This window comes from Gallus gallus, chromosome 2 (genome assembly GCF_016699485.2).
Source record: "Gallus gallus isolate bGalGal1 chromosome 2, bGalGal1.mat.broiler.GRCg7b, whole genome shotgun sequence".
NCBI lineage: Eukaryota > Metazoa > Chordata > Aves > Galliformes > Phasianidae > Gallus > Gallus gallus.
The window spans coordinates 2120043-2146573 of NC_052533.1; the positions used below are offsets into that span (position 1 = coordinate 2120043).

Here is a 26531-nt window from a genome sequence, read left to right on the forward strand (position 1 = left end):
TATTGTTTGTAATGACCTCAGGTCAGAGTTGAAGTGTAGGTTCTGAACAAACATGGACTGGGTTTGATAAAAAAAGAGATAAAAATAATGACAATGGCAAAGATTCAGCAGAAAAATCTGGCTTTAATTCCTTGTCAGAATCGGTAATTTAACAAAACAATATTGAGTCTATGGAAGACTTCAGACATGCTCAAACGCATGCAAGTATGAGAAGCAAAAAATCACTTAATTTGAGGAATAGTGTAAAAGCTCCAAATGGGTTAATCTGCAATCAAAGTTTATGCCTGGATGGGCTCTCCCCTGGCACTGAGCAGTCCATCCCAAAGCGTAGCAGCAAGAGGAAAAACCAGGCTGTGCCAATAGAGACCTCACAGGTCCTGAAAGGTTCATGGACCACACCTCATCACGCTGTCTTCCATAACTCCTCGAAACCCAAGAGAACTGAGCGTGAAATCTGGCCCTAAGACCTTGCTTTCCTCTTCTCCAATGTACTGTGAAGATAGCATTACCTTGATGTTCAAAGATGTACAGTCTGACGAATCAGTGTCTGCTCTGCACAGCACAGTGGGAACTGCTTTGCTCCCAGTTTGCTCTGCACACAATGCAGGAGGAGCAGCCATGGTGCTGCAAGCTACAGGTCTGGGGCAACATGGGTTAAATATGTTGGAAAAGATTCCCCACTAGCTAAACAGCATCACGTCTAGTATAACCATAACATATTAGGAACTGATTTCCCACCCTTGACCCTCTGAACACAGTGAGGTGCGCCTCGAGGAAAGCCTGTGCTTAAATGCTGCATGTAGGGAAAGCTCAAGAAACCCAACTGCACCCATAAATACATCACTCACGTCAGAGAAACCCAAAGGAATACAGAGGTTATAGGTACAAAGCAACGACACAAAGAACACCATCCGTCCTCAGCAGATCTTGAAGAAAGAGGACCGCAGCGTTCAGGATGCCCTGGGCTTTCCTGAAGAATCTGAAGACAAACTGATGTAGATGCAGTGGGGCAAATGAGGGGTTGTTGTGAAGTCCTGTGTGATGGGTAAGCCAGTCATCTAGGTCTAACGGGAGATTTCAAATACATGTGCCCCAAGAAAACAAGTGTTGTGGTGTCTACAGACGACAAACCCCTTGAGGAACATGACCAGCTCTGCAGCAACAGCAGTGCAAGTGTCCATGGAGAGCCAGTAGGCTCTATGACAGGTGGTTAACTTGAGCCCCAGGGAACGCAGGCTACTGCTTCGTGAGGATTAGGGTGGGACAGATGTGCAATTTATCAGTTACTGGAAAGCCCCAGTGCTGTCTCCCTCCCTGCACTCACCCTGTGCTACAGGTGCAACGTGCTGAGCCCGACTAATGGATGCCACCAGGGTCCCATCACCCAACCCTGTATCTGATACAAGGCAAAGACATCATGGGGCACATCACAGACATGGCAACACAGCACGTCACACTGGGAGGGACTCATGAGGTCTCTGGTTTGACCCTCTGCTAACACTGAGCTGCTCAGGGCTTTATCCAGTTGGATCTGTACATCCAAATCCTTAGGATATGTTGCTGCCTGGCATCAGCCCCCAGAAGCGCTGTGCTCTGCACTGTTTCCCCACAGTGAATCTTTCTGACTTATTTTCTGTTTCCCCACTCCCACTATCACCTTCTTGGAGCTCTTTTCATATCAGAGATGTTTTCTCTTTACGAGTGTTTTCCATTTTCTTTGGGATTTTGCAGAATCACAGAACTGCAGGAGTTGGAAGGGACCTCTGGAGCTCATCAAGTCCAACCCCAGGAGACAGGCAAGAAGCTCACCAGTCTCTCAGTCCTTGTAGCAATGGGATAAGCGATCCAGTAGCATCTGAAAGTGCATGGTGCTAGCATCCTGGGGCCGGGGCAGAAGTCAGTGCCCAGTGTTTGCATGCCGACCTCAGGGAAGGATTTGCTGAGCGGCTCAGGGCTTGCAGCTAGTCCCATTCAGAAGGGGCTCTGCAAACCTTCCCTGCCTGTTCCTGGAAGCACAGATCCAAGGGACCCAAGTACTGTCAAGTTACCGTCTGTCAGCTGAGCCACGTTAAGTGTTTGTATTTCAGCTCTTACCAGGTGGCAATGAGTTAATTTGCTTAGCTATGCTAAATTGCATTCATGAAGAAGAGAGTCAGCTCAGATCAGCTGATGCACAGTAACTCGACGGAACAGTTTGCTACCAAACACAGAGCAGAAGGGGAGATAATCCGTGCCTATCGCCACATCCCCTTCACTGTGCGATCATGAGGCCGTACTTGGAGCACAGAAGGCCCCTTTTCTTTTCCCGATCAGTGAGGAAATTCCTCAGTTTGGTGGTGGGGAAGGTAACCAGCGCTTGCTGCCTGTTGTCCAAACCCGTCTCCTGGAGCCACGGGCTCTGGAGGCACTCGGAGGCTGATGGTCTTCCCCTGGGACAAAGGGGAGAAGGTCAGTTGGGTTTTCTCTCCCAAATCCCAAACGGGAGAGGAAGAAGGGGCAGGAGCCACGATTTGCACAAAGTGCCAGGGGAGCAGACGCTGCCTTACCAGGGATTTGCACACAGGGTGCTCTGGAGAAATGACACCGCTCCTCCGGAGAGACCCGCGTAGCACCGTGTGAGCTTCACCTTCCCCTTCCTGGTGGTTCTCAGGAACTCGCAGGGCACATCAGAGCTGACCGGGTAGTTGGCGCTCAGCCTAGCCCGAAACAATAGCATTATCAGCACAAAGGGCATCGCTTGAGATGCTCCTTCTCCTGGGAATTCCCAGCCAGAAGGAGGTCATGGCAGTGCACAGAAACATCACATGGAAAGCAGAATCCCAAAGAGCAACATTCTTCAGCGGGCTTTATGACTTCAGCTGCTTTTCTGCTTGGTGTAATTTGAATATTCTTGTTAAAGTGGGAGCTTTTCAGATGAGGCTGAGCAAGAAACACAGCAGCTGCTGGGCTGTAAAACCACCTCCTTATTCCACTTGGAGATGTGGATGGGACTGGGCATCCTTGCACAGTGCAGCCAGCTCCCCAGTCTCTGCCACATGTCTTTGGTGGCATTGCTCAAGGGAGAGGCTGCTACTGATGTTAATGTCTGAGTGGGTACAGCTCCCTTTGTTGTTGACTGAAATGGCACTTTAAAAGCCAGGGGTAGGGAAGGACAGGCTGACTTACATGATGAATGCTGTGATTCCAACGGACCAGATATCAGTCTGTGGGAGGGCTCCTTGCTCTGTCAGCAGTTCTGGAGCTAGAAAAGCAAATAGGTGTGAGCCAAGCTCCCCTCCAATGCTACAGCACCAAAGCCGGCACAAAGCACTTCTGTGCTTTGCTGCCTTCCTCAGGATGAAGAAAATCTCTCTAGTACAGGGATGTTGGCTGACCTTGGTCACAGCTGAAACAAGACCTTGAGAACATCAAAACAACAGGGTTTGCTTGCAGTAACACTACAACCTTGAGCATAGGACACATGGACACTGACCAGAACGGCATCGGCCATGACCTCTGGCTCTGTCCTCCATGGTCTGGGAACTGCTGTCACCACCACCCATGCCCATCAGCTCACAGTGAAACTTCTTGCTGGGGCCAGCTGCAGTCTCAGTGCCTTGCCCAATGGCTCAGACCCTCTGTTTACTGCAGATTACATACAACATCAAAGTTGCCGTGAATGAACTCTGTACTCACCCATGGTTTCAACATAATCCATGCATTTGTCCATGATAATGACCTTGTCTTGTGTGTAGAACTGTGCATTGCCAAAATCCAGGAGCTTCAGCAGGTTGGGTTCAGTGATGATCATGTTTTCGGACCTGAGATCCAAGTGCAGGATGCTGTGTGCATGGAGGTACTCAACTGCACTGAGGATCTGCCACAGGTAATCTCGGACCTCCACCTCTGAGTATGACGTCCTGGTAGAAGAAACAGGTAGAAACCAGGGGTGTCGTATCTGTGTGCCCAAGAGCATCACTCTGCCCCTGCTATCATCCTCCTCTGGTTTTCTGATCCATTGAGGCTCTTGAGAGGCAGGAAACAACTCTAATCATTTAAAAAATCATGTAATCATAGAATGGCTCGGGTTGGAAGAGACTTCAGGGATCATCTGCTTCCAATTGCCTGCCATGGGCAGAGTTGCCAACCACCAGCTCAGGCTGCCCAGAATCCTATCCAAGCTGTCCTTGAGCACCTCCAGGGATGGGGTCTATAATGCAGATTTGACACCTACCATTCTCACCCCATTACATCAGAGGATTCCAGCAGATTCATTTTCTGCCATTGTGAGAAGCAACATGGAGGTGAAACAAGGCTTTCTGAGCTAGAGTACAATGACAGTTATGCCATGACAGCACAGTGGGACAGATGGAGAGAGGTGATTCCGCCTGACAAGTGAAAGCAATACGTGCTTTGCTACCTATGCCAGCCCTGATGGGAAAACCCTCCCCTCTACTTATGATTACCGTAATGCCAAAGAGTGGAGTAGTTCTGGTCCCACGCACATCTCCTGGATCAACACCAGGTGCCGGGGGCTGACATAAGCTCCCTTCAGCTGAGCTATGTTGGTGTGATGAAGCTTCCTGAGGACCTGGTACTCCAGCAGCACGCTCTGCTTGTCCTCTTGCCAGTAAGGGATAATTTTAGCAGCTAAAGTCTTGCCGCTTACTTTTTCCCTGCACTGTCGGACGATGCTGAACCGCCCCCTGGTACAAAGGAACACAAAGGCAAGTTAAGCTTCTCTGCTACTCCTGGAAGAGCCAGGAGCTTCTGTATTTCAAAATCATAAGGATCCCATGCTGTGTTTTTTATCCCTCCCCTATGTTGAGTTACTGCAGCAATTGTCACACTTTGCACATCCTCCTGTGTCTCTAAACTGTATAGTCACTTCAAATTGCAGCACGTGCAGCACTTCCTGCTGGCTGGTTGAGTGCTCAGTTGGATTCCCTACCTTTTGATCTCTGTTTGGAAGGCGTAGGTCTGGTAGGTTGGGAAAGGTTCGGGTGGTGCTATTATTTCGCTCTCTTCCTCAGCTGTTGGGAAGTTCTGCGTTGCAGCAGGAAATTCTGCAGAGAAAAAGTGGCAATGATTACATGGGAAAACAACTCCGTGTGGAAACCAGAGCTTCTCTGAGCCTCCCTCCACCACCTATGGACAAATAAAGGTGACAGTGGGGCTTTTTGCATGGAAGTCTGCACGTTGGCTCCTGCTTGCAGCACAGAGTTCTATGTGAGCGCAGCAGATTCTGGAATGACCACCCAGGAATTCCCCGGTGGAACCACTCCAGACTACACAAGATTGCATGTGGTGATGGGTTTACAGTTAGACTTGATGGTCTTAGAGTCATTAAGGCTGGAAAAGACCTCTGTGATTCTATGACTACAATATCAAGCAGCAAAGCAAATATCAGTGTATGCTAGGAAACTGCTAGAGAATGAGAAACACATTTTGATGTCAGCATGCCCTGACACATTGAAGTGTCTGCTTGGGAATGCTGAACACGTTGAGATGAAAGGATTTGATGCTATGGGCCCTGGATGGAATGACTGCAAAGTATGTTTGCTAATGAATCCCAGGCCAAAGGAAAGCAGATGGTTTAGAGTGGGTTAAAAATGTCTCTGTGAAGGGATTTTTACAGAGAACTCTTCTCCGCTGGGAGGAAATTCCAGTTGGTCCATCCTTCCGCTTCTTGAAAGGAAACATTTTGCTGTACGGATATGTTTTTCATGTGATTATGGATTTTTTTAAAAAAACAAGTGAATATTACAGAGTATTCAGGGAAGAAACAAAGAGTGCAATTGTTTAGATGCCAGAGGAATACAGTGCTCTCCCCGTGCTCTTACCCAATTGATCCTTCCCGCTGATTTTCACTGTGGCAGATGGGCTGCTGTAAGGGCCCATTCCTGCCTTGCTGGTGCAGGCTATCCTGAAGCAGTAGGTAACACCTCTGGAGAGATTCTTGGCATAGTAGCAGCAGTCAGCAATGTCTGCAGCAAGAGTCTTCCACTCCCCATCTGAGCCAAGGAAAGACAGGAGAAAGAGATTAGGACTCATTTCAGATGGTCAGGTCTTCTTTGTTGGTGGTGGGTTGGTTGGTGGTTTTTGTTTTCTTCTTTCTTCTTTTTCAACTTAACTCACAGTGCTGGCAATGTGGAAAACCAGTGGAAACTCTAAGTGAAGGAAAACGTGATCTGACAGGGGCTGCTTTTGTGTGTGGTGCAACTGGCTGTGAATGTGGCCAATGCCTCTTCCAAAGTCAACACTTTTCTGTTTGATCAGTCCGAGGTTTGGCAACACTTATTCAAAAGAATGGTGAAACTTCATGCCACCAATCCAAAATGTAAATAGACCTCTGAACAAAAGGTTAAGGAAACCCCCTGCTTTGTCCCTTTGGTTCTGTCTAGACACTGAAAGCAGGAGGGCAGGACTTCAGAGCAGAGCCATCCATTAACGCCCTCCTAGCTAACCCAATACTTGAAACTGGGGCCAAATTCCTTCTGCTTTTATAACATCTGGGAGATGTCTCAGGGAAATGAAACTGTAGGTTTGTCTTGGGACTGAGGTGGGAAATAGAAGATCAGCAGCAAACGTTTCATGTGAGTCTGTGTCCCACACTTTGTCATTGCCACTGAAACTGTCCAAGATTAAACCCATCCTTTCATTCAATTAAACACTGACAGAGAGCATCAAATCTTAGCACAGGCAGTAATTCTTCTCCTAATATAAAGGTATCAGTGGCTTTGCAGGGTTCTGGTTGGATTAGGGTGTGTGTACATGTAAGAAGGAGCAGATGCAGCTTAGAATCAGAGAAGCATCTGCAGAAGCAGCATGCAAAGACCTACTATCAAATAATGAATGAGGCGAGGATTATTTTTTCTGCTTATCTTAATCCTCCCGTGTTCAGAAAAGTAAGATTTCACATGTTCCTGCCAAACACACAGAATGTGATTGCACATAGTAGATGCAGTTTCCCATTTTTCCTCCCATCTGGAGCAACTTGCATCTTGCATCCTCCCCAGAGTATTGTCTGCAGTTGTGTCAAAAGGAATAACAACAAAGAAAGCTGCACCAGAGGAAAAAGCTCCAGAATAAAAAGCTGTGTTTGTGTTATCCAGAATGAAGTGCATATATGTTGGGAGAGTTAAAAGAAGGTACATGGAGCAGCTCAGTCCAAAGGGTTATGTATACATGACTGCAGTAGCGATGATATCAGTCATAGTATTCACAAGAGCAGCAAAACCAATTCCAACAGAGACACAGCAGAGAGGGAACTGACCCAGAGTTCATGGAATGAAACAGAAAAACACCCACTGACTTCACTGTGCTCTGGATCAAGCTTTGGAAGAGAATCTCAAAGGGATAGGATGCAGGTTTACCAAACTTCTGCCATATGGCTGTTCACCCTGAACTTAATTGACAGAAAAATAAACCATGGCTGTTTGGCATGGGGAGAACTGCCTTTCTGATGGACCATCTTTCTCCATACAGAAAAAGCCTAGGTATAGGATGGTATTATCTGATAACCATTGAGCTGGGCATTAGCAGTGTACAATCACTTCTCTCCCATCTATAAATGAGGGAGGTCAAATGAGGATGTTTCTGAATAAAATTAACATATCCAGTAGGTGGAGAGGTGGTACAAATGGGGATGTTGTCTGCTAGGTGTGAAGGCAGAGCCCTGCTATAGGAGATGGACTCGATGATCCTTTATGGATCCCTTCCAGCTTGGGATATTCCACAGTTACCTTCACTCTTGCACTGGACAGTGTAACAGACAGAAGTGTTGGTTTCCACAGGTTTCCAGACCACCTGTGCTCCATCTTCATAGACCTCCACGACGTCAGGGGGTGCAGGGCTGGGAGGAACTTCTGTTGAGATGAGGCAAAAATCAGTGCCTGTTAGCTTTGATATGCACAGCAACAGCATTTCTGTATTGCAGAAACTCTACTTCAAATATATATGTGTTTGTATATATTAAGGTTTTGAAGTCTGATTTTATATCCACGTGTTTACTAGCTGAGTTCTGAATCCAGGAGAGGTGTTAAAGAATAAAGAAGAGGGAATGAGAAGCTGTGGGTGCCCCATACCTGGAGATGCCCAAAGGGCCCTGGGCAGCCTGACCAGAAGGGGTCACCCAGCCCATGGCTGAATGGGCTTTGAGGTCCCTTCCAACCCAACCATTCCATGATTCTACAAATCAGCACTGCAAAATGTGCAATGCTACCAGCTAGCAGGGGCTGTGGATTACAGCAGGCAAGGGAGAAACTTTCCCCAGAATGTATCTGCAGGAATCTCACCTTGCAAGTGCTATACAGGTCACATTTTCTTGGTGGCAGAAGTACTGCCATCCTTACACTTGGGTCTGCCTTCAGCTTCAAGGGAGAATGGTTTTAAAATGAGACAGGGGAGGTTTAGGTTGGATATTAGGAGGAAGTTTTTCACCCAGAAGGTGGTGACGCACTGGCACAGGTTGCCCAAGGAGGCTGTGGATGCCCCATCCCTGGAGGCATTCAAGGCCAGGCTGGATGTGGCTCTGGGCAGCCTGGGCTGGTGGTTGGTGACCCTGCACACAGCAGGGGGTTGGAACTGGATGATCTTTGAGGTCCTTTTCAACCCAGGCCATTCTGTGATTTTATGCTTCAAAATCAGCACTTGCAGTATAAAAATGTAGATCCTTTTTTTTACCTGCTTTCCTTATAACGCAAGAGGTGGATGCTGAGCCCAGGGAGCTGGTGGCCACGCAGGTGTAAATGCCAAAATCCTCAGCACTGACAGAGAGAATAGTTAACAGCTGGAAGTGCTTGAGTGTGGACGAGATGAGGATCCGACTGCTGCTGTGGACTGGCATCCCATCTGCAAGGTGGAATATAGGAGAAATAAGTACCTTGGCAATGTATCCAGAGGTGCCTAGGCCACCCCTGTCCTGGAGGGACCCGCGGGGGGCTGCGAGCTCACCTCTGAACCAGCGGATGTGCAGGGAGGAGTGCGGGGCCGTCCGGCACGACAGCGTCACGCACTGTCCTGCAGCAGCTGCCTGGTCCAGGAGCTCCTCAACAAACGAGGGTGCTGCCAAGAAGAGACAAACATTGATGCAGAACGGCCAGGGGCGCAGTGTGGAGGATAAGTACGTGAAGGACACCGTAAAACATTTTAAATCAGTTAAAGGGTAAACATTTTGTTCATGCTCTGGCATTCCTCCGACTGTGGGTTTTCAGAGACATTCATGGCATGCAGGCAATCAGGCTGTGTTCGGTTCCATGTACACAACACTACTTATGCACCAGCAATACCTTTCTCTTTTGGCATGAGGCTTGGTAATTTGAACAAAGGAAGTCCCGATTTCCACTTCAGAGATCCTTCAGCTCCCGTTAAGGGCTCTTTCTCTGCTGCCTCACTTCCCAGCTCACCGAACTCTGTTTCAAAGAAAGGATGAGAAGTCATTCAAGGCCATCGTTCCTTATCATTCACACATACGTAGCTCAGCAGCGAGAGGAGTCCTTATCAATCAGCCTTTAGTCAACAGGGAAGGCTGTGATAAGTAGTATGGGGAAAATGGTACATGGGGAGAACGTGGCTTAGTTAGGAAGGGTGGAGATACAAGGACAGGTTCTGTTGTCCAGACCTGAGTATCATCAAGGCAGGTAGCCAGAGTGAGTTCACCAACTTTGCCCAATCTTAAAGATTTGCAATGCTCAGCTGATAACTGAAGAAGATGCTACAGGGAGTGAAGTGTCATCCAGCTCCAATATGCTTTCGTGAATCACAGACCCACAGGATCACCCAGTCCAACCATTTACCCATCACCAATGGTTCTCAAACTCAGTTTGAGAAAAAACTCAGGCAGGGGAATTTTAGCTGCTGACATCAGCAGATTAACCCAGCTGACTCTGCATGGAAGTCAGTTTTGAAATGACTGTCTAACCACAGACACAGATACACTGGGGACAAAAGGGCAGATGTAGCAGTGCCTAGTTATAGTGGTGAACCTATGAAGGCACAGACTAAAATACTTACCTTCCTCTGACTCTGGCTCTGGAGATATCTTTCCTTTTAGGATTCTTGAAAAATGGGCAACAGAAGCTTTTACTTTCTTTTTCAGGCTCTGCTCCACTGACCGCTCTGCTGAATGAGACCTTCCATAAGGTTTAAAGAGCCCTGGCTTGCTGTAGAAGGAGCTTTTCTGCTTACCACCAGAGTCCTTCTGAGGGCCGTACATTTCCTTATGGCTCTCTGCCACTTTCCCCATGGCTAACAGGTTACCTCCCTTTGAATCCTCAGATATTTCCAAATGGTTCCTCCCTTTCTTTTCTTCTGCCTCTTCTTTGATGCACAGCCTCTTATCCTTATGCAGATGTCCCCTGGGAGGTGACCTTGCCCTTTCACTTAAAGGTATGAACCTCCTGCCCGTCGGTTTGGGCTGAGGCTTCCTAAAATTCATAAATTCAAATGGAAAATAGACAATGTCATACAAGTCTGAGAAATTCAAATAGGCAGGCTCCACCTCCGAGATGTCGAGTTTGGGAGTTCCGCTGCCGAGACACGGTGTTTCATCTGACAGGTCTTTGATTTTCACCAAAGAAACTTCAGGGTGCCTAACAGTGCCCTTGCTCACTGGTGCTTGGCTGGGGGTTTTCCCAATAGCTGAGCTGCTCGTTGGGGGAATGCTCTCTTGGCTGGAACCGGGGCTCTCGAGTGCTAAGTCCTCCATGTGTTCACATTCCTGCCGTTGCAGTACTGCTGGCTCCTCGCTCAGGGCAAAATAGGATTCAGCAAGATCTTCCAGCTCAGAGAGTTCTCCTATTCTACCCTCTTGTACGGAATGGCAGGAGATGTCTGTAGGTGCTTGGCCATCTGGGCCTGTGTAGAATGTATCCGTGGTAGATATGTGCTTTCTGCACTCCTCCTGGCCAGCAACTGACTCTGCCCACACGTTCATCTCTTCAGAGAGGGAAACCATCTCATCCACCAAACCTTCCAGGGCAGCAGACTCCTCGTCACTGTAAAAAGAAGACCTGTGCTGTGACAGCTCCTGACTTCCATCCCTGCAGAGTGATGGTGGCATAGGTTTTCCAGCATCATAGCTTCCACTTCCCAAGGCAGTATCTCTGTCCTCGCCATAAAACGTCAGCTGCTCCTCATATTCCAGCTGATAGACTGAAGCTGGAGACTGAACTTTGGGTGGTGGAGCAGCTAAGATATTTGGGTGCACACCCTCCTGAGCAGCAAAAACTTTCCCACTTGGATAAGCAGCCTTGTGCTGCTCCAATACCTGACTTCCACTCTCGGGGAATGGAGCAGATGAGGTCTGTTCAGCCTCTGGGCTTCCACTCGTGACAATGGATCTCACCTTGCTGAGAAATGATGCCTTTGTGTGTTCTTGCCTTTCACTCTCATGGACTGAAGGGAGATGTGGTTTTTGGGATGAAGCGGTTACAGATGGGTGTCTGTCCTCCAGAGCAGCAGGCACTGTGCCACTGCCTTGAGGAGCTTTCTGGGGTACAGCTTCCTTGATTTCAGCTTCATGGACCAAACTGGGAACAACCTCTGTGACAGATGGACCTTCACTCCTCAGAGCAGCAAGCCTCTCCTTGCTGTGAGCTGGCCATTCAGCGTGCCGAGCTCCACCAGCGATGGAAGTTCGCATTGGTTTTGGTGGTGGGACTTTGGGTACAACTGGATGCTCCTTCTTTGAGATGGCTGATGTGTCTGCATGAGGAGAAGCCTTCTTGTGGGCTTGACTTTCACCATCACAGGCTGCAAGTGAGGTGATCCCTGCAACAGCTGGTCCTTCATCCCCCAGGACAGTAGGTCTCACTTCTTTAGAGCTCTTCAGCTTCTGGTGAGCATCTTTATCAGCTGTATGTGGAACAGGTAGGATACCTGGCTGTTTGCCCTCCAAGGCAGTAGGTGCCAGAATGCTTTCATCAGAAAGTTGCTGCATTTTGTCTTTATGTACTGGAGAAGAACTGATTTCTGTCTGCAGGCCTGTTAAAGCAGCAGAGCTTTCATGCTCCATGAGATCAGACTTGGAAGCACTGGGAGCAGAGGGCTTCTCGTGGGATTGTTTCCTCCTTTTGTCCATCCAAGGAGCGGCTGGGGCTGTCCTTTTGATGAGGAAGCCTTCCCCCTGTAGGTCAGGATGGCTGTGAGCAGAATCCTGGGGTGGGGGGCACACACGAGGGGCAGACCTGGAGGTAGTCTCTGGCTGTGGCAGAGCCGAAGTGGCCTGCTTACCCTCATGCACAGCCGTGTCAGAAGCCCCAGGGATAGATTTAGCCTTTGGGATTTCATGTTTTTGAGCTGTTGGTGCAGCTAGGTCTGAGTGCTGGACAGATAGAACGGGGCTTTTGCCTTCTAAATCTTCCTCCTCAATATAAGTGGCTTTTGACTTCTTCAGTAAATGCTTCCTATTCTCGCTTCCGTGAGGTGACACTGGAAGTCTCTCTAGCTGTTGCACAGAAACAGATGGGCACCCATTGCCCTCACAGTGTGTGGAAGGGGAGAGCTGCTCTTCTGAGCAGTCCTTGCTGGCTGTCCTAACGTCTCCTTGCTCTGAAGTGCCCGCAGCACCTCCCTTGCTTGGCTTTACAGAAACATCACAGTGCTCACTGCCTTCAGGACAACTTTCCTGTGCCATGACATCATAGTCTTCTTCCAAAATGTCTTGTTCCCTCACGGATCTGAAGGATCTCAGCCTGTAGTCATCCAGGGAACGGCTTCGGCTGGAGCCAGCAATGGCAGGATGTGGTGGTTTCCTCGCAGTATCAAATGAAGCTGATTTGGTCAGGGAACCAAGCAGACTCTCCCTGTGCTCATCCCCATCCTTGCTCTCCTCTTCTTCCAGTTCAAACTGCTCCAGAAGGGGTTCACGGAGACCACTGAGGGGCACTTTGGAATATCCAGCTTTCCGAAAGGTCCTCCTGGCCCTGTCCAGGTGCCTCCTGAGCTCCCTGCCTGGAGAGGAAGGTGTCCTCGCGGGAAGCTCAGCTGCTTGGCTGTAGAAAGTGCTTTTGATGACACTCTGTCTAGGAACACATACAGGTGGCTTTTCTGTCCCATCCCCGGCCTTTTCAGTTTTGTCCATTTCAGATAAAACTATGTCCGGTTTCTGTTTTAGATCTGATGGGCTTTCTGCAGAAGTCTTCACTGATGAAGGCTCGGCTGCATGACTTCTTTGGGTCATCTCATCTCGAATTTTGGGATGAAGCCCTTCCTCTCTCTCTTCTAAAATACCCGCCCCGAGCTCTTGGCTTTCTGTAGGTGATTTGTCCCCCGCTTCACTTTTCACTGCGGCATACTTCCTCCTCATGGGTTTTACTGGAGGGATTGAGAATTTGGAGTGCTCCTCTTCTCTTACATGCCTTGGAGGCTCCTGACTGCTTGGTGCATCAAATATGGACAGGTGTAGTTCGGGTGTAGAGCCAAAATGCCTCTTCTTGGGGAAGTGCGAGTTCTCGTTGTCCGAAGACGAGCCGCTGGTACTGGAGGAAGTGCTCTCCTCAATCAGGTGCCGGGAGATGGCCAGGGAGGTGTTGTCGTGAGTCCTCTCCAGGATTTCTGGGATAGATCGCATCACCAGTATGGATTTATAGCACATCAGAGACCGCTGAAAGCCAAAACAAAATGCGGTGCAATCAGATGGGAACGTGGGAGGAGTGGGGCAAAGCTAAAACACAGAAACAATTTCTTGCACTCTTGAAAATCCACTCAGACTACTTCAATAGCATGTTGCCACCCTTTAGTAGATACAGTCAATTTAGGCCTTAGTTGTTTTCTGATTCATTCTCTTCTCTCATTCACAGCAATAAAACCATACTGGCTTCAGGGCACATTTCTTGTGATCAGAGAAGCAGGACACAGCCTGGGTTTTATAAAGACAATCTAACCATTCAAAGCAGATGGAAAAAGTTCTAACTGAACACATCAGATAAGGGCCTTGCTGGAGTAAATGGCCTTAAATCCACCGACTGTGGTATGACCTGCAGTGGCTTGGGCCAATGGAAGCCCCACCATAATGCAGGCAGCAGGAACTGTCTGCTCCAACTTCAGCCAAGTCAAACATGGCAGTTGATGCAGTTGAAGTTGAGCAGCTGGCCTTCATTTACGGCCAACAGAGGGAATTGGGCATCCTCAGCAGGCAATCAATCTGATTATTTTAGACGGCTACCAGAAAAGAAGAGACTTCCTGGGACATATCTCTTTGCAGTTCACCAATTGCAAAGACAGCTGAAGGGAACCAACTTACACACAACCACATATCATATGGGCACCTGCACTGGGGAGGTCATTTCCTCCTTGTTTGCTTTTTAGTACTTTTAATTTCCAAGTCCTACATTACTGGGACTGGACTACATAATGGGAGGTGCTCTCTTCTCCATGGTATCCAATGAAGGGACACGTGGGAACAGCACAAAGCCACACCACAGGAGGTTCAGACAGGATACTGGGAGAAATTTCTTTATCACGAGGGTGGTCAAACTGGAACAGGCTTCCTAGGGAGACATTTGATGCTCTGTGCCTGTCAGTATTCAAGACGCATTTGGACAATTCCCTCAGATAATGCTTTGACTTTTGGTTAGCCCTAAAGTGCTCAGGCAGTTGGAATTGGTAATTTTTGTAGGTCCCTTCCAATTGAACTATTCTATTATGGTCTGTCCTATTCTGTTCCATGCTATGATATTCTTACACCTGGTGGAGTCTAAGTGGCACAGTCCATGTATGTCATAGAAATACCTAAAAAAACCCAACAGAGTAAAAGACAAAATTTCTTCTGACTCCTCTGCTCTCTCTGTTGTGAACAGGAATGCTGACACCTCCTCACATCTACCCACATAAAGATGGGTATCTTAATCTTTGTTTCAGTGCCTGGTGGAAGAGCCCTGCACACAACGCAGGATGGCAATAAAGTCTGGGTAATTTATTTCTGCCACATTCATGGACTTCTTGGCTTAATCCCTATTCATAGCCATGCTGATATCTCCGCTGTGCTCACTGTCTTAGCCTAACAGACTTTAAAGATGCTAATGTAATTACAAATAATTAACTAAAAAGAGCCCACATACCTTAAGGCCAACTCACCTGCCACTTACTCCGAGCCACAATGAATTTCAGCTGCTTGGTATTAATGAAATGAGCCACTTCAAGGGGGAGATTGTGCTGCCGGGTAGAATGAGAGGAAAATTGGTGGATAAAAAATCCTGACTGCATTTCCTGATTATTATTACTATTATTTTTTAAAGGAGTGACTTCTTCCACAATTGCTTTATTTGGGAAATAAAGGATCCAATTCTACAAACTTATTATTGTAGGGAACATCAGCTTTTCAATTATAAGAGCAAGCCTCGTTCAATACATGTGATAAAGTTCCTACGAAAAAAAAATCTTTTAGCTCTTTGCCCATAGGCATTTAAGCCATTGGGATGTAAAACCTAACCTCCTTCTGCAAAGCCACAGTTTCTTCTCTACACAGAGATGCTGTATTTACTCATGTTGGTAGTAATCTTTTGAAAGGGAGGGTATTCTGGCAAGTCAACACCAACGTATCTCTTCTTTCTGGAGAGCCATACCAGCAGTTCTGTGTAGGACAGAAAGTGGGAGACCAAGAGAAGGAATAAAACAGCCTTAAGAGTTGCCTCTCCAAAGGTATCTTGCAACTAAAAAAAAAATTAATGATTGTAGTAAGGAACCAGGACCAACTTACCATGAACCACCTGTGGGAAAGGCAGTCCAAAGCACCAGGCCTGTCTCTGATTAGAGAAAAGAACACTATGTTAGCAGCAAATCACTTCAAACCACAGTCATGAGATCTTCCTGAAGGTGCCCGCATTGTGCAGACACATTTCTGTATGGCCTTTCACTGCTGTTTTAGAGCTGAGAAGCCATCCAGAAAGAAGCATTCAGCCCCAGGTTTCCTTCCCTTGAGGTGAAACAACCCTTCTGGCTGCTTTGAGGCTCGCCACTGATCCTGAGATCATGGCATCTCTGTGGGCTGCCTGTAGGAAGCACTGAAATGCACTTACTTGGGCTGCTGCTGTAGGATCCGCTTTATAAAATCTTTTGCATCTTCACTCAGGTGAACAAAATCGGGAGCAGTCCATGAAACTTCACCTCTCTGGATATTCAGAAGTGTTCCTCTGTCATTCTCCCCAGCAAATGGAGACTTGCATGTCAGGCTTGTTTATTGATCACCGTAAAATAGAAGGGGACAGACTTTAGAGTTGTGTTTGCTGTCCAAATGACCAAAGTACAAACATCTACGTGGGGCTTTCAATTGCTTGAGGGACTTCATGTGTGGGACTTGCAGTGCTTGCCAACAGGGCATCCACTACAGATCATCTTTCACTCCATGTTCTCAATATCCAACTGAATTATTTATCCCTGTTTGACAGGTAAGGTTGATGGCTACGGTAGGATGATGACTAAAATAGTCAAGAGGAAGACTTGAGTGCTCAAGACTTTATACAGGGACGATGACCAAAAGACCTTGGGCAACACAGAAAGAGCAGCCAATGGATAGAGTTACAAAATAAATCACCAAAGAACTCAATGCTTCACTGCCTCAGAGCACACACTTGACGGAGCTGGAGGGCTCTGACCAACAAAAGGGCATCAAACAAGTACATGCAAGCAGATGTTTTTACCTTAAGTAGGTGATGACTCCAACAGCCCTGAGGACAGAGGGAACAAAAATGTCAGATGCCTGTCCTTTTTTCCCTCCTCAAGAACACTGCCCCTTTTCCAAGGTCATAAATCCCCAAAGCTTTTGCTTTCACCCTTTGTTGTTTTTTTGTTGTTTGCTTTTCCTTTCAGCATTTTTAAAAAATTGGTCTGAAGTATTCCTCTATTTTTAAAGCATAAGTAAAGAAGAAGGCTCAAAATACTCCTGTGGAGTTTGCTTTTCTTTTCTAGAGGGCCTCTTGGGGCCATGCTTTTGAGCTACCACCTATTTATTAAAGACCACTTTCCTTGAGATGCTTCTTTGCATTAATTAGCTGTCAAACATCTATTATTGCTGACCAAAATAGAAGAAAAAGGAGTTTTAAATAGCCTCAATGTGTTTTGGATTCTCAGTGTTCACTTTCAGTTTCCCTTGTTATTCCCTTTCGTAACATGGAATCACCTTTATTAACTGTACCACCTCTACCAACATACGGTATTATTCACTCATTAATGCTCTTTTTGTATAAACAATTGGCACATTGGTACAATTGCTCCATTGCAGACATTCCATGTTTGTTCAATAGCACAGAATCCTGCACAATGGACTCCCCATAGTTCTGAACATTCATTTTGGCAAAGCCAAAGGAACTGAGCTTGTGACAAAACAAAGCCTATCCACTGCAAAATAGTTTGATGTAACTGCAATAAATTACCCTGTGGTGTGAATGTACACACATTCACAGTAACATCATTACATACTCCTAAGGAAACACTTATTTTAACCTACATGACTAAAATTCAGGCTGTTCAGTGCAAAAGCTATTTAGAAAGACAGCAGGTTACCAGATATCGGTTGCTTTTGACACCGGTGACTGAGAGACAATTTCTGGGGCAACAAATTCTGGAGACCCGTATTTACTGAACTGAGGCTCCAAGGGTGTGATCTTCTGAGCAAACCCAAAGTCACAAATCTTAAGGTCTTCCCTCTCGGGATAAACCATGAGGATATTCAGAGGCTGGAAAATGAAATGAAATGAAATATAAAGAAGCATTTATTGAGATCAGGCAATATTGAGATCAGTTGCAAACAAGAATAATGCAAATGGAAAATACGTAAGCCAACAAGAAACTATGGCAAACTAGACCTGCCACTGCACGTTACCTTAATGTCCAAATGAAGGATGTTGTTGTCATGAAGATAATTGATTCCTTCCAAAATTTGCTTTATATACAATTTCACCTAAAAAAAAAAAATCCAACTTTTAGCGATCAGTCATTAAGCCACTGAATATTAATATTAGATAAAGAGGATCTCTGATTCCACCAATGGTTCTTTGTTTCTTTTAGTGTGATACAGGGACAGATTGAACCAGAAAGTTTACAGCCACCTTCAACTTTGGAAGTCCTCTACCTTTCAATTTTGAAGTGTTAACTGACATTTCCCTCCGAACATCTCCAAGAAAAATCAGTTTTAGCAACAAATAGGAGAACCCTAGCTTCTAGATGGGAGATGTGAAACCTTTTGAGCTTTGAGCACCCAATATTTAAAAAAAAACAATAGTAACAATAAAAAAAACTATCTGAGAAACCATCGTTTCATTTCAGATCTTGGTTTGGAGACTGAAAGGGAGTGGGTATATGTACAATTCTCAGGAGACAAAGGAACGAGACAGATTATCACTAATTCAAATATATTTCTCACATTGGAAATAGAAAATGCGGATGAAGGTTATTCTGCGCTGAAGGATCAGGTGGTTCCCACCTACTTTGGACACTGAAATGAGAAGGGAAGATTACCTCTGCTTCAGTGACCACGCTCTTCTTGAATAAACGGTCGAGGAGCTCTTCGCTGGAGCATCTCACAACAGTGTTAAGATAAAACAGAACCACAGTTACAGACTCATAGAATCATTCAGGTTGGAAAAGACCTCTAAGATCCCCAAGTCCAACCCCAACCCACCCCCACCATGCCCACTGACCACGTCCCTCAGTGCCACATCTCCATGGTTCTTGAAGGACATTCAAAGCTCTGGAGATCATGGTTGCACCCCAGAAGGACAAGGCTGGCCTTGCTCATGCTGATCTCTCAGTGACTCAGCCCATGCTGTTCGAAGTCTTTATGCAAAGCTTCTTCCTCAAAACCAAGGGCGCACAAAGGCCAAACGCTGTGTTTGGGGATCTGGGTCTCCAGTTGGCTCATCTCTTCTCCCACGTCCCAACTCCTCATCTTCCCTTCTCACTTACAAAGTAGCCATTTTGCTCTGAAACGTGTCCTATTTAGTGGTGTCTGTGTGAAGGACCGCCTGCCTGGAGAACCTCAGGTTCTGTTTTTCAGGAGATTCCTAGCATCCAGAAGCTAAATTGCTATGTTCACTTTGTAGCCACCTCGTCTCAACTAACAGAGGCCAGAATTCACGAGATCTCATTGGGAACAGAGTCCTTCCCTTCCAGACATCCCAGAAAAGAACTTTGGTGCTTAATAGCTCATTCACACTCATATATGCATGTATCACGGCTTTTCCTACAACAGCAAAAACACAGCAATTCAGTGAGGACACACAGAGCCATGCTATATTATGGTGTGGGGAATGGTTGGGTGTATTCTGCTATCTCAGCAAAAGCTAAAAATTGCTTATTAGCACAGCTATCTAATAAACAATGTCTGCCCATTACTTTCCAGCCTCCTTGGAGAAGGAGCACAGAAAAGGATACAACTCCAAGATCAAAATCAGGGTTTTCCGCGTCTCAAACTGATCCAGCAGCCTGGTAATCCTATCGTGGGACAGAGAGGCGAGAATATCCCTCTCCTGATGCGCCCGAGCCTTCGTTTTGCTTCGCAGAGGGATGAATTTGGCAGCACAAGACACTCTGTTCCCTTTGTGTACAACTCGTTTCACAAAGCTGAAGCAGCCCCTGTGCAGAATCAAAGGACAAGCCTGGCTCAGCCCCACTTCAAAGCCCTTGCACAGCAGGTGAGGACCTTTCCATGCCCCAGCTTTGACAGCTCCTGCTGCTCAGAGCTTACATTCTCTGACACCGCTCTGATTTCCCTGTGTGTGAGCTGCTATTGCCCTCTCCCGGCTGTCTCTAAAACTAAGCAGTGAGTTCCCATGGAAGGAAAACCTGTGTGCTGACAAAGGCTGATGCTCTCAGATCCCTTGGATGGACATGGTGCTGGTGCTTACATTGCTGTGGGCTTTTGAGCTTAGTATTGCCCAAGAGCCATACATGGGCACCTATTCATAGAATCATTAAGGTTGGAAAGACCACTAGGATCATTTAGTCCAACTGTCAGCCCATGCCTGTGATCACCATAGGCCATGTCACTCAGTGCGACCTGAAAACCTCCAAGCATTTTATGACTTGGAGTGGCCAGTGGGCTCCATGGACTCTCCCAACCTGCCAGAAACTTCAGAACAGAGATCCCAGCACCCCTGTATCGGGGTGATCTCCTACTTGGATTTATTCATGGTTCTGCCTCTTGTTCCTGCTGCTCGGCAGCTCAGGTGGGCAACTGGATGTTGGCAAATGTTGAATGCTGGAAAATCCATTTACCTTCCAATCTCCTGCTTAACCTCATACAGGGAATGGAGTTTTCTCCGCGTGGCCACTTTCTTTGCTGCTTGGTCTTTCTTAGCTTTGGAAATGAAAAAAAAATTATAAAGGTTAATATTCAGATAGCTAATGGTGTACAAAGTTATTTCAGGACAGCTAAAGGCAGGAAAATATATAGGGCTCCTCTAAACTTCTGCAGAGCTTGGTATAGTTGTTGGATTACACAACTTGGTCACTGCAGCATGGCCATGCTTATTTCTGTGGCCCATGGTGTCAGTTCGTCATATAGTCTCAAGTAGAAGTAAAAGAAACAAAAAAACCCAACTCATTTGTTCCATGCAGGTCATTAGATGATCTCCCTTTCTACTGGATCATGCCATACTGCTAACGTGCAAATGCTAAGTTGGAACACGTGGCAGTTACCATATGGGTGCCAAAGGAAGATGACTACAGAGTATACACTGCAGAGGTTATTGAAGCAACTCATGCAGCTCAAAGAATGGCGTTACCTTCATGTACAACAAGCTCTGCTTTGCACAAAACCTCCCCTCCTGCATTTTTGGCAACACAGGTATAAACACCACCATCTTCTGAGACAACATTGTCCAGGATTAAGAAATAGGTCGTTCCTGCCTTTCCTTGATGGAGCCTAATGCTGTCTGTCAGCAGCGTAGTGCCCTGAAAGAATGGAGCCACTTTTTGTTACTGGAAAACCAAGATGGAAACAGACATTTCTTCTCTTCAAGAAATGAGAAAGAAGAGCAGAGCTACAACACATACCTTTCCATTTAGCAAAAGTCACTAACAAAATGCTGGCTGAAGAAGACCCTGTGGCTAAATGTTTCTCTGCTTATACAGCATTTCTATTTCAGAGCCCATTCATTAGAATGAGACCTGGGGAAGGATCATCCCCAGGTGATGTGGTTCATTCTTTGGCTTCTCCAGCACACCAAGCACGCCTGACTGGGCAGGAAGATGTCAGATGAAATCTAATACAGATAGACTTAACAGTGATGCAATATTTGAGGGGGAAAACAATATTCTGGGGAACGATAAATGATTACTCATACTTTCTATTGCATCACTTACTGTCCTTGCGCTCAGTTTACCGAGTAACTATGGAAAAGATAAAGAGCCTCAAAGTCATGTTGACAGTTGGAATAAACCATTCTTAATCCCATTCCTGACCCTAAAAATGACAGCACACACCCCTGTGGCTCTCAGACACGCGGAAACCTCCCTTCTTGCCTACTTATGTCCCCAGAATGATCATGTGAAAGGAGCCACAGTGGCACTGGAACCATCACAAGGCAAAATTCAAGTGTGGTGGTTCCAGGGAGAACTGCAGCAAATGTGAAAAAAAAACATCTACAGATAAGATTCGGTGTAACAGGTGTAGAATGACAGTACAAAAAGGATTTCCCCATAGAAATGTTGTTTCGTAGTCCTTTCTGTGGTCCTTATTCTCAGCCAGGGAAACATCTGCCCTTACCTTAAACCACAGAACAGTAGGCGGAGGGATTCCTTCAATGACTGCCTGAAATTTGGCACGCTCTCCGGAATTCACCTGCACATCCTCTATTGTCACTTGCATATAGGGAGGACCTGGTGAGACACAATGCTCTGCTGTACTCACCGTACCACGGCTTTGTTCATGCTGTGCTGATGTAGGTTCAGTGACTCAAATGGGATTTCCAGACCCAGGGTATGATATTAGCTTAAGGCCAAATCAAGAGATAACACAGCAATATATTTGGGTTTCTTTTTTGGTGGCATTACTTTTAGGCTTCTTCATGTTTATATGTTTCTTTTTGTCTAATAAACAGTTATTGGTGAAGAAATGCAATTATTGCAAACAAAACCACAGCGAGAAATATCACCCAAAGGGTAGACAGTGATAGCCACAGGACCTGAGAAAGAGAGACAAGGCTCCTCCTTACTTGTTGGGGTCTTCTCCTCAGTCTTATACACACAGGTTCTCTCCGTGGTCTCAATATAAACTTCACTGTGTACGTCCCAGACCACATCCCCTTCTCTCCTGTACCAGTCTCCCGTCCCCTCAGCCAGTGGTATCCTTTCATGAAGCCCAAGAGAAAAGACACGGTCACACAGCTGCAGAGCTACAGGATTACACCCTGACACTGAACTATGTGTTTAACCACCAGGCTAAGCGAAATTTACTTAAAATTAATACGGGAAGAATTTTGTTTTGGTGGAGTTCATTTCTCTCCAATATTTTACATCCTTCTTGTGCAATGCTGAAGACAAGAATGAGTTCAAGTCACCACCAGCTTCCCTACAGAGGAAAATCTGTGTATTAGAATGCATGTTTACCTGGAAATGGGAACAGTGCGCTCCTGAGTGCTTTCAGCTCCAGTAGATGTCTCCTCATGGGAAAGACCAAGGTTGGGCATTGGTACACTTGGCTCTTCAGTTGGAATCTGCCTTTGTGCTTTCTCTGGTAGCAGAAATTGGGAAAGTTAGACACAACAGATATGGGAGCACACCTGAAAACCAGAGCAAACCTGTGAAGCCATCTCTAGTCTGCCTTGTGTCAGAATGGAATCCTTCTGACCTCCGCTGAGTGCTATCATTGAAGCTAAAAGGAGAATTCAGCCCATTTGAGATAACCACATAAAGCAAAGGCCTTGAATAACAGCAGAGAGGCTGAATGGACATAATACAGACTGGCAACATGAGTTTTTCTATAAGGAAACACATGCAGACACAGGTAGGACGGGTGGTCAGTAGGAACAAGAAGGAAATAGGGTCAAAGATCCCATCTGGGTAGGAAATGGACTGGGGCTTTCTGGTTACCAGTGCTATCAAAATATTTGCCTTCTTGTTATTCAGATGTGATCAAAGGGACAATTGTCAAATCATCATCTTATTAGAATAATGTCCCTATTAATAACTTAATTAGTTGCCTCAAGTGAAAGGACTGCAGAACCATCTCCTTCACTACTCTGTTCTCTCTGCAGTTGAGACTAAAGATGTAATCCATTTCACATTTTACTTCTGATGATTTTTGAGTCTTTCTGCTTCACCACAGGATTATTTACATGGATGATTTCCCATGAAAAAGGAGAAAATTAAAGCCCTGTCATTTTTAAGCAGTTATTTTTGGTCTAACTCCATGAAATGCTTCTACTGTCCTACAGCTTTAGGCAAAAATATATATTTTTTGAAACCACATCTTTAGTATGAAGGCTGTGGGCTGTGTGACGTTGTCCTTTTAGGTTTACACTGGTGGAGGCCAGATACTCTGACTTGACACAAACAGAGACAGACAAGTTGCAGTGGCAGAAGCAGGAGGGAGAACAGTGGGGCTGCAGCTTGCTCACATGCTATAAAAACAACACAAATGTGAAACCTGTGTTCAAGACATTGTGGCACACATCATTGGCATTAATCAATTTAATGGCTGAGGAGTCACCTCAACACCAGGGCCAAGGAACTGCAGGGGAACTTGTCGTGCCCAACATGCTATACATTCTCTGGCAGTTGGTAAAGGGATTTCAAATTTCCAGCTTGCTTTTGGCAGACAACAAGGAAATCAGTAGCCCTTCCCCACCCCAGCACATCCAAAACCAAATTACTTCTGTGACTGCAACAGGGAGAAAAAAGGCAAAAAAGGAAAAAAGAATGTCAGGAAAAAAAAAGGAAAAGGGAAGCAAGGAAAAAAAGAAAAGGGAAAAGAAGAGGAAAAGGAAAAAAAAAGAAAGGAAAAAGGAAAAAAAGAAAAAGGAAAAAAAGGAGGAAAAATGGAAAAATAAAAAAAGGTTAAAAGTTCATATATAGAAAAAATCCTCTTCTTCACTTTGGGCAGTTGATGAACCAAAATCTGCTTCAGACAGCCTTCAAGCTCCTGTTTCCAGGAAGCTCTGCCCCAAAGCTGTGCCCAACCCAACTCCATCCCACAGCCCCATGTTTCATTCCAGACCTACCCTGCCCCCCAGCAGCCTGGGTTTGGGTGCTGGCTTCATGGAGCAGCAGAGGCCCAACTGCTCCATGGTTGCCTCCTGGCGTGTCCGGGGGAAGAGTCACAAGCAGTGATGCTGAGTCCACAAGTTTCTTCAGAGCTGTCTTGATCTCCTTATCAGCACGTCGCAGGGAGGCCTGGACAGAGGTCTCCAGCTCTGACTGTGGGGATGGTTTTCCTACAGACAAGAAGAACAGCTTTTCTCTCTTTGGCGCAAAAAGAAAACAATGGCAGCATGCAACTCATTGCAGTCAGATGGAACATCCGTCATCGTGTCCTTCCCCCTCTCCTCGAGCTCACAATAAGGAGACAGGCACACAGACTTCAGACACACACATCCCGCCAGGACAAGGACACTCCCAGACAGTGGAAAGAAGGATTCGTTTCCTGGCTCAACCCCACGCTGTGGCAAGGCAAGGTCATTTGTGTATACAGCACTACTCAATGAGAGTGCACAGAGAAGCACTGTAGAGGAAGACGTAACTCCTGCCTCAAGAAATGGCAGTCTTGAAGGAAGAGAGATGACAAAGCTTTCCGAACAGAAATGGGTTCTCGAGCACATCACTGCAGAACAGACACCCAGGAGACAGACTGCACACATTCACCCCCAGTCAGCACTGCAGAAGGTAGGCCAAGGTAGGGATATTGGGTGAACCAGGTGGGAAAGGACTTCAGGAGCTGATCTTATCCAGTCTCCTGCCCAGCCCTCCTTCCAAAAATCTTAATGAGGCACAACAAAGGGGCAGAAGATATCTAAGGATACTAAAACACCCATCAAAGAAAGACAAAACCCACATCAGGTTACAAATATTCATCATAGTCACAGAGAGTACAAACTTGAATAAACATGCAGTCCATGATAAATCTGGCTAAAAAGCCCTGCTTTAGACACCCCATTCTGGTTGCCCAAGCCTTTATTATTTTAACCATACTTCCCATGTGAATAAAAATATGTTTTCCAGGAGTAGAAGAAAAAATAAATCCAACTGTATTCTTGGAGCAGAAAAAAATGACTCCCAGCCATACCAGGAACTGATTCCCAGTAGGCAGCAGCCTTGTGTGGTGCCAAGTGCCAATGGGCACAGCTCTGCAAGCCTATGGGCCAAAATGCAGGGAGAGCAATTGGGAGCTTGCTGAAAATAAAAAGTAAGAGTACTTGCACACAGATGCTTCTGACTCAGTTCATGCCATTCATATACAGCGCACCCCGCAGCTCTGTTTCAATTCTGCTTCTTTCTCAGCCTTGAGAAAGTAAATTCCCGTGATAGAGCTTAGCAGGAAAACTTGTTTGGGTCAGCCCCCTTTCTAGACATAGTATCATTGAATGGCTTGGGCTGGAGGGGACATAAAAGATCACGTAGTTCCAACCCTCCTGCCACGAGCAGGGTTGCCAACCAATAGATCAGCCTGCCCAGGGCCCCATCCAACCTGGCCTTGAATGCCTCCAGGGCATCTAGATTTTATTCTCTTTTCAGTGTCCTCTCCGTGATGATGGAATATTTCTGTTCTGAGGGTGTGGATGGGAAAAGTAAGTTTTGCTCACACCACGTTTCCCAGACTGCCCCATTGGTGTCCATTAGCAATGGGTTGGGTGGAAAGATCTTTGAAGACTTGGATTTCCTGGAGTTCCTGTTGTGATTGCCACCAGCCAGTGCTGCCCTACCAGCTGGGCAGCTGCCAACAAGAGAGCTGTTTGGAAAGGTATGAAACAACCTTACTATCTATCAAGGAGAAAATATAACCCAGTTTAACTTGGATTTGTGACATTGTGGTCAGATGTGGTAATAAGCTCGTTATGGACTACAGAGGCAAGAGGTTCTCAAATACTTCTGCTCTACAAGACAGTGTGGGATTCTTCTCCTCTGCATTGCTAATGGTACTGCTTTCTTCCCTACTTAGTGATATTACACGCTATGATCCAAACTGCTGACCTGAGGATCATAAATATTAGCTATGGTACATCAGGTTAAACCTGTAATGATAAATCTGCAATGCACAGCCTGTTTACCAGTTCCAGAATGGTGGCCATGAACCTTTCCACCTCACATCTCTTTCAGCCAATAACCAAAACTACAAGAACCACGTGGATTTTGAGCCTCCAAATCAGCCTCAGGGGACCCAAGTAGGCAAGAACTGTTCAAAATTATTCGCTCGTACAGCTGAACAGAAATGTCCATCAAAAGAGGTTTTTCCATTTCAACCCTCCTGGAACTGCCTATAAAAATGGCAGCCAGGTCCTGAATGCATTACTGTCCTTGGGCTGCAGATATGCTTCTGCTTAAGTTGAGGGGAGAAGCTGATGAGATGATGGAGTATCAGGTGCAGAGAAGAGAGAAGAACACAGAAACCCAGCAAG

At 46.2% G+C, this 26531-nt stretch overlaps 1 protein-coding gene across 23 annotated transcripts in view; it reads right to left on the reverse strand.

Moving 5' to 3' along the window:
* Positions 1 to 103: 103 nt before the first annotated feature.
* OBSCN (obscurin, cytoskeletal calmodulin and titin-interacting RhoGEF) overlaps positions 104 to 26531 on the reverse strand; it is a 170112-nt gene continuing 143684 nt past the window's right edge. For 22 of the 23 annotated variants that reach the window (XM_040695537.2, XM_040695529.2, XM_040695532.2 and 19 more), the window contains 26 exons: positions 24141 to 24353; positions 22528 to 22651; positions 22134 to 22267; positions 21686 to 21798; positions 20703 to 20871; positions 20194 to 20275; positions 19351 to 19551; positions 18436 to 18496; positions 17801 to 17878; positions 17482 to 17654; positions 16620 to 16646; positions 15999 to 16151; positions 15680 to 15725; positions 15058 to 15135; positions 9994 to 13585; positions 9270 to 9392; positions 8935 to 9045; positions 8665 to 8832; positions 7725 to 7847; positions 5823 to 5993; positions 4931 to 5045; positions 4446 to 4685; positions 3676 to 3899; positions 3166 to 3241; positions 2547 to 2696; positions 104 to 2429 (listed from right to left, as the gene is read on the reverse strand). In XM_040695537.2, coding sequence (XP_040551471.1) covers positions 2252 to 2429; positions 2547 to 2696; positions 3166 to 3241; positions 3676 to 3899; positions 4446 to 4685; positions 4931 to 5045; positions 5823 to 5993; positions 7725 to 7847; positions 8665 to 8832; positions 8935 to 9045; positions 9270 to 9392; positions 9994 to 13585; positions 15058 to 15135; positions 15680 to 15725; positions 15999 to 16151; positions 16620 to 16646; positions 17482 to 17654; positions 17801 to 17878; positions 18436 to 18496; positions 19351 to 19551; positions 20194 to 20275; positions 20703 to 20871; positions 21686 to 21798; positions 22134 to 22267; positions 22528 to 22651; positions 24141 to 24353 — 6923 coding nt within the window. In that variant the 3' untranslated portion in view covers positions 104 to 2251. Of the gene's footprint in view, positions 2430 to 2546; positions 2697 to 3165; positions 3242 to 3675; positions 3900 to 4445; positions 4686 to 4930; positions 5046 to 5822; positions 5994 to 7724; positions 7848 to 8664; positions 8833 to 8934; positions 9046 to 9269; positions 9393 to 9993; positions 13586 to 15057; positions 15136 to 15679; positions 15726 to 15998; positions 16152 to 16619; positions 16647 to 17481; positions 17655 to 17800; positions 17879 to 18435; positions 18497 to 19350; positions 19552 to 20193; positions 20276 to 20702; positions 20872 to 21685; positions 21799 to 22133; positions 22268 to 22527; positions 22652 to 24140; positions 24354 to 26531 lie in introns of those variants that run through there. The other variant, XM_040695547.2, reaches the window with a different exon arrangement.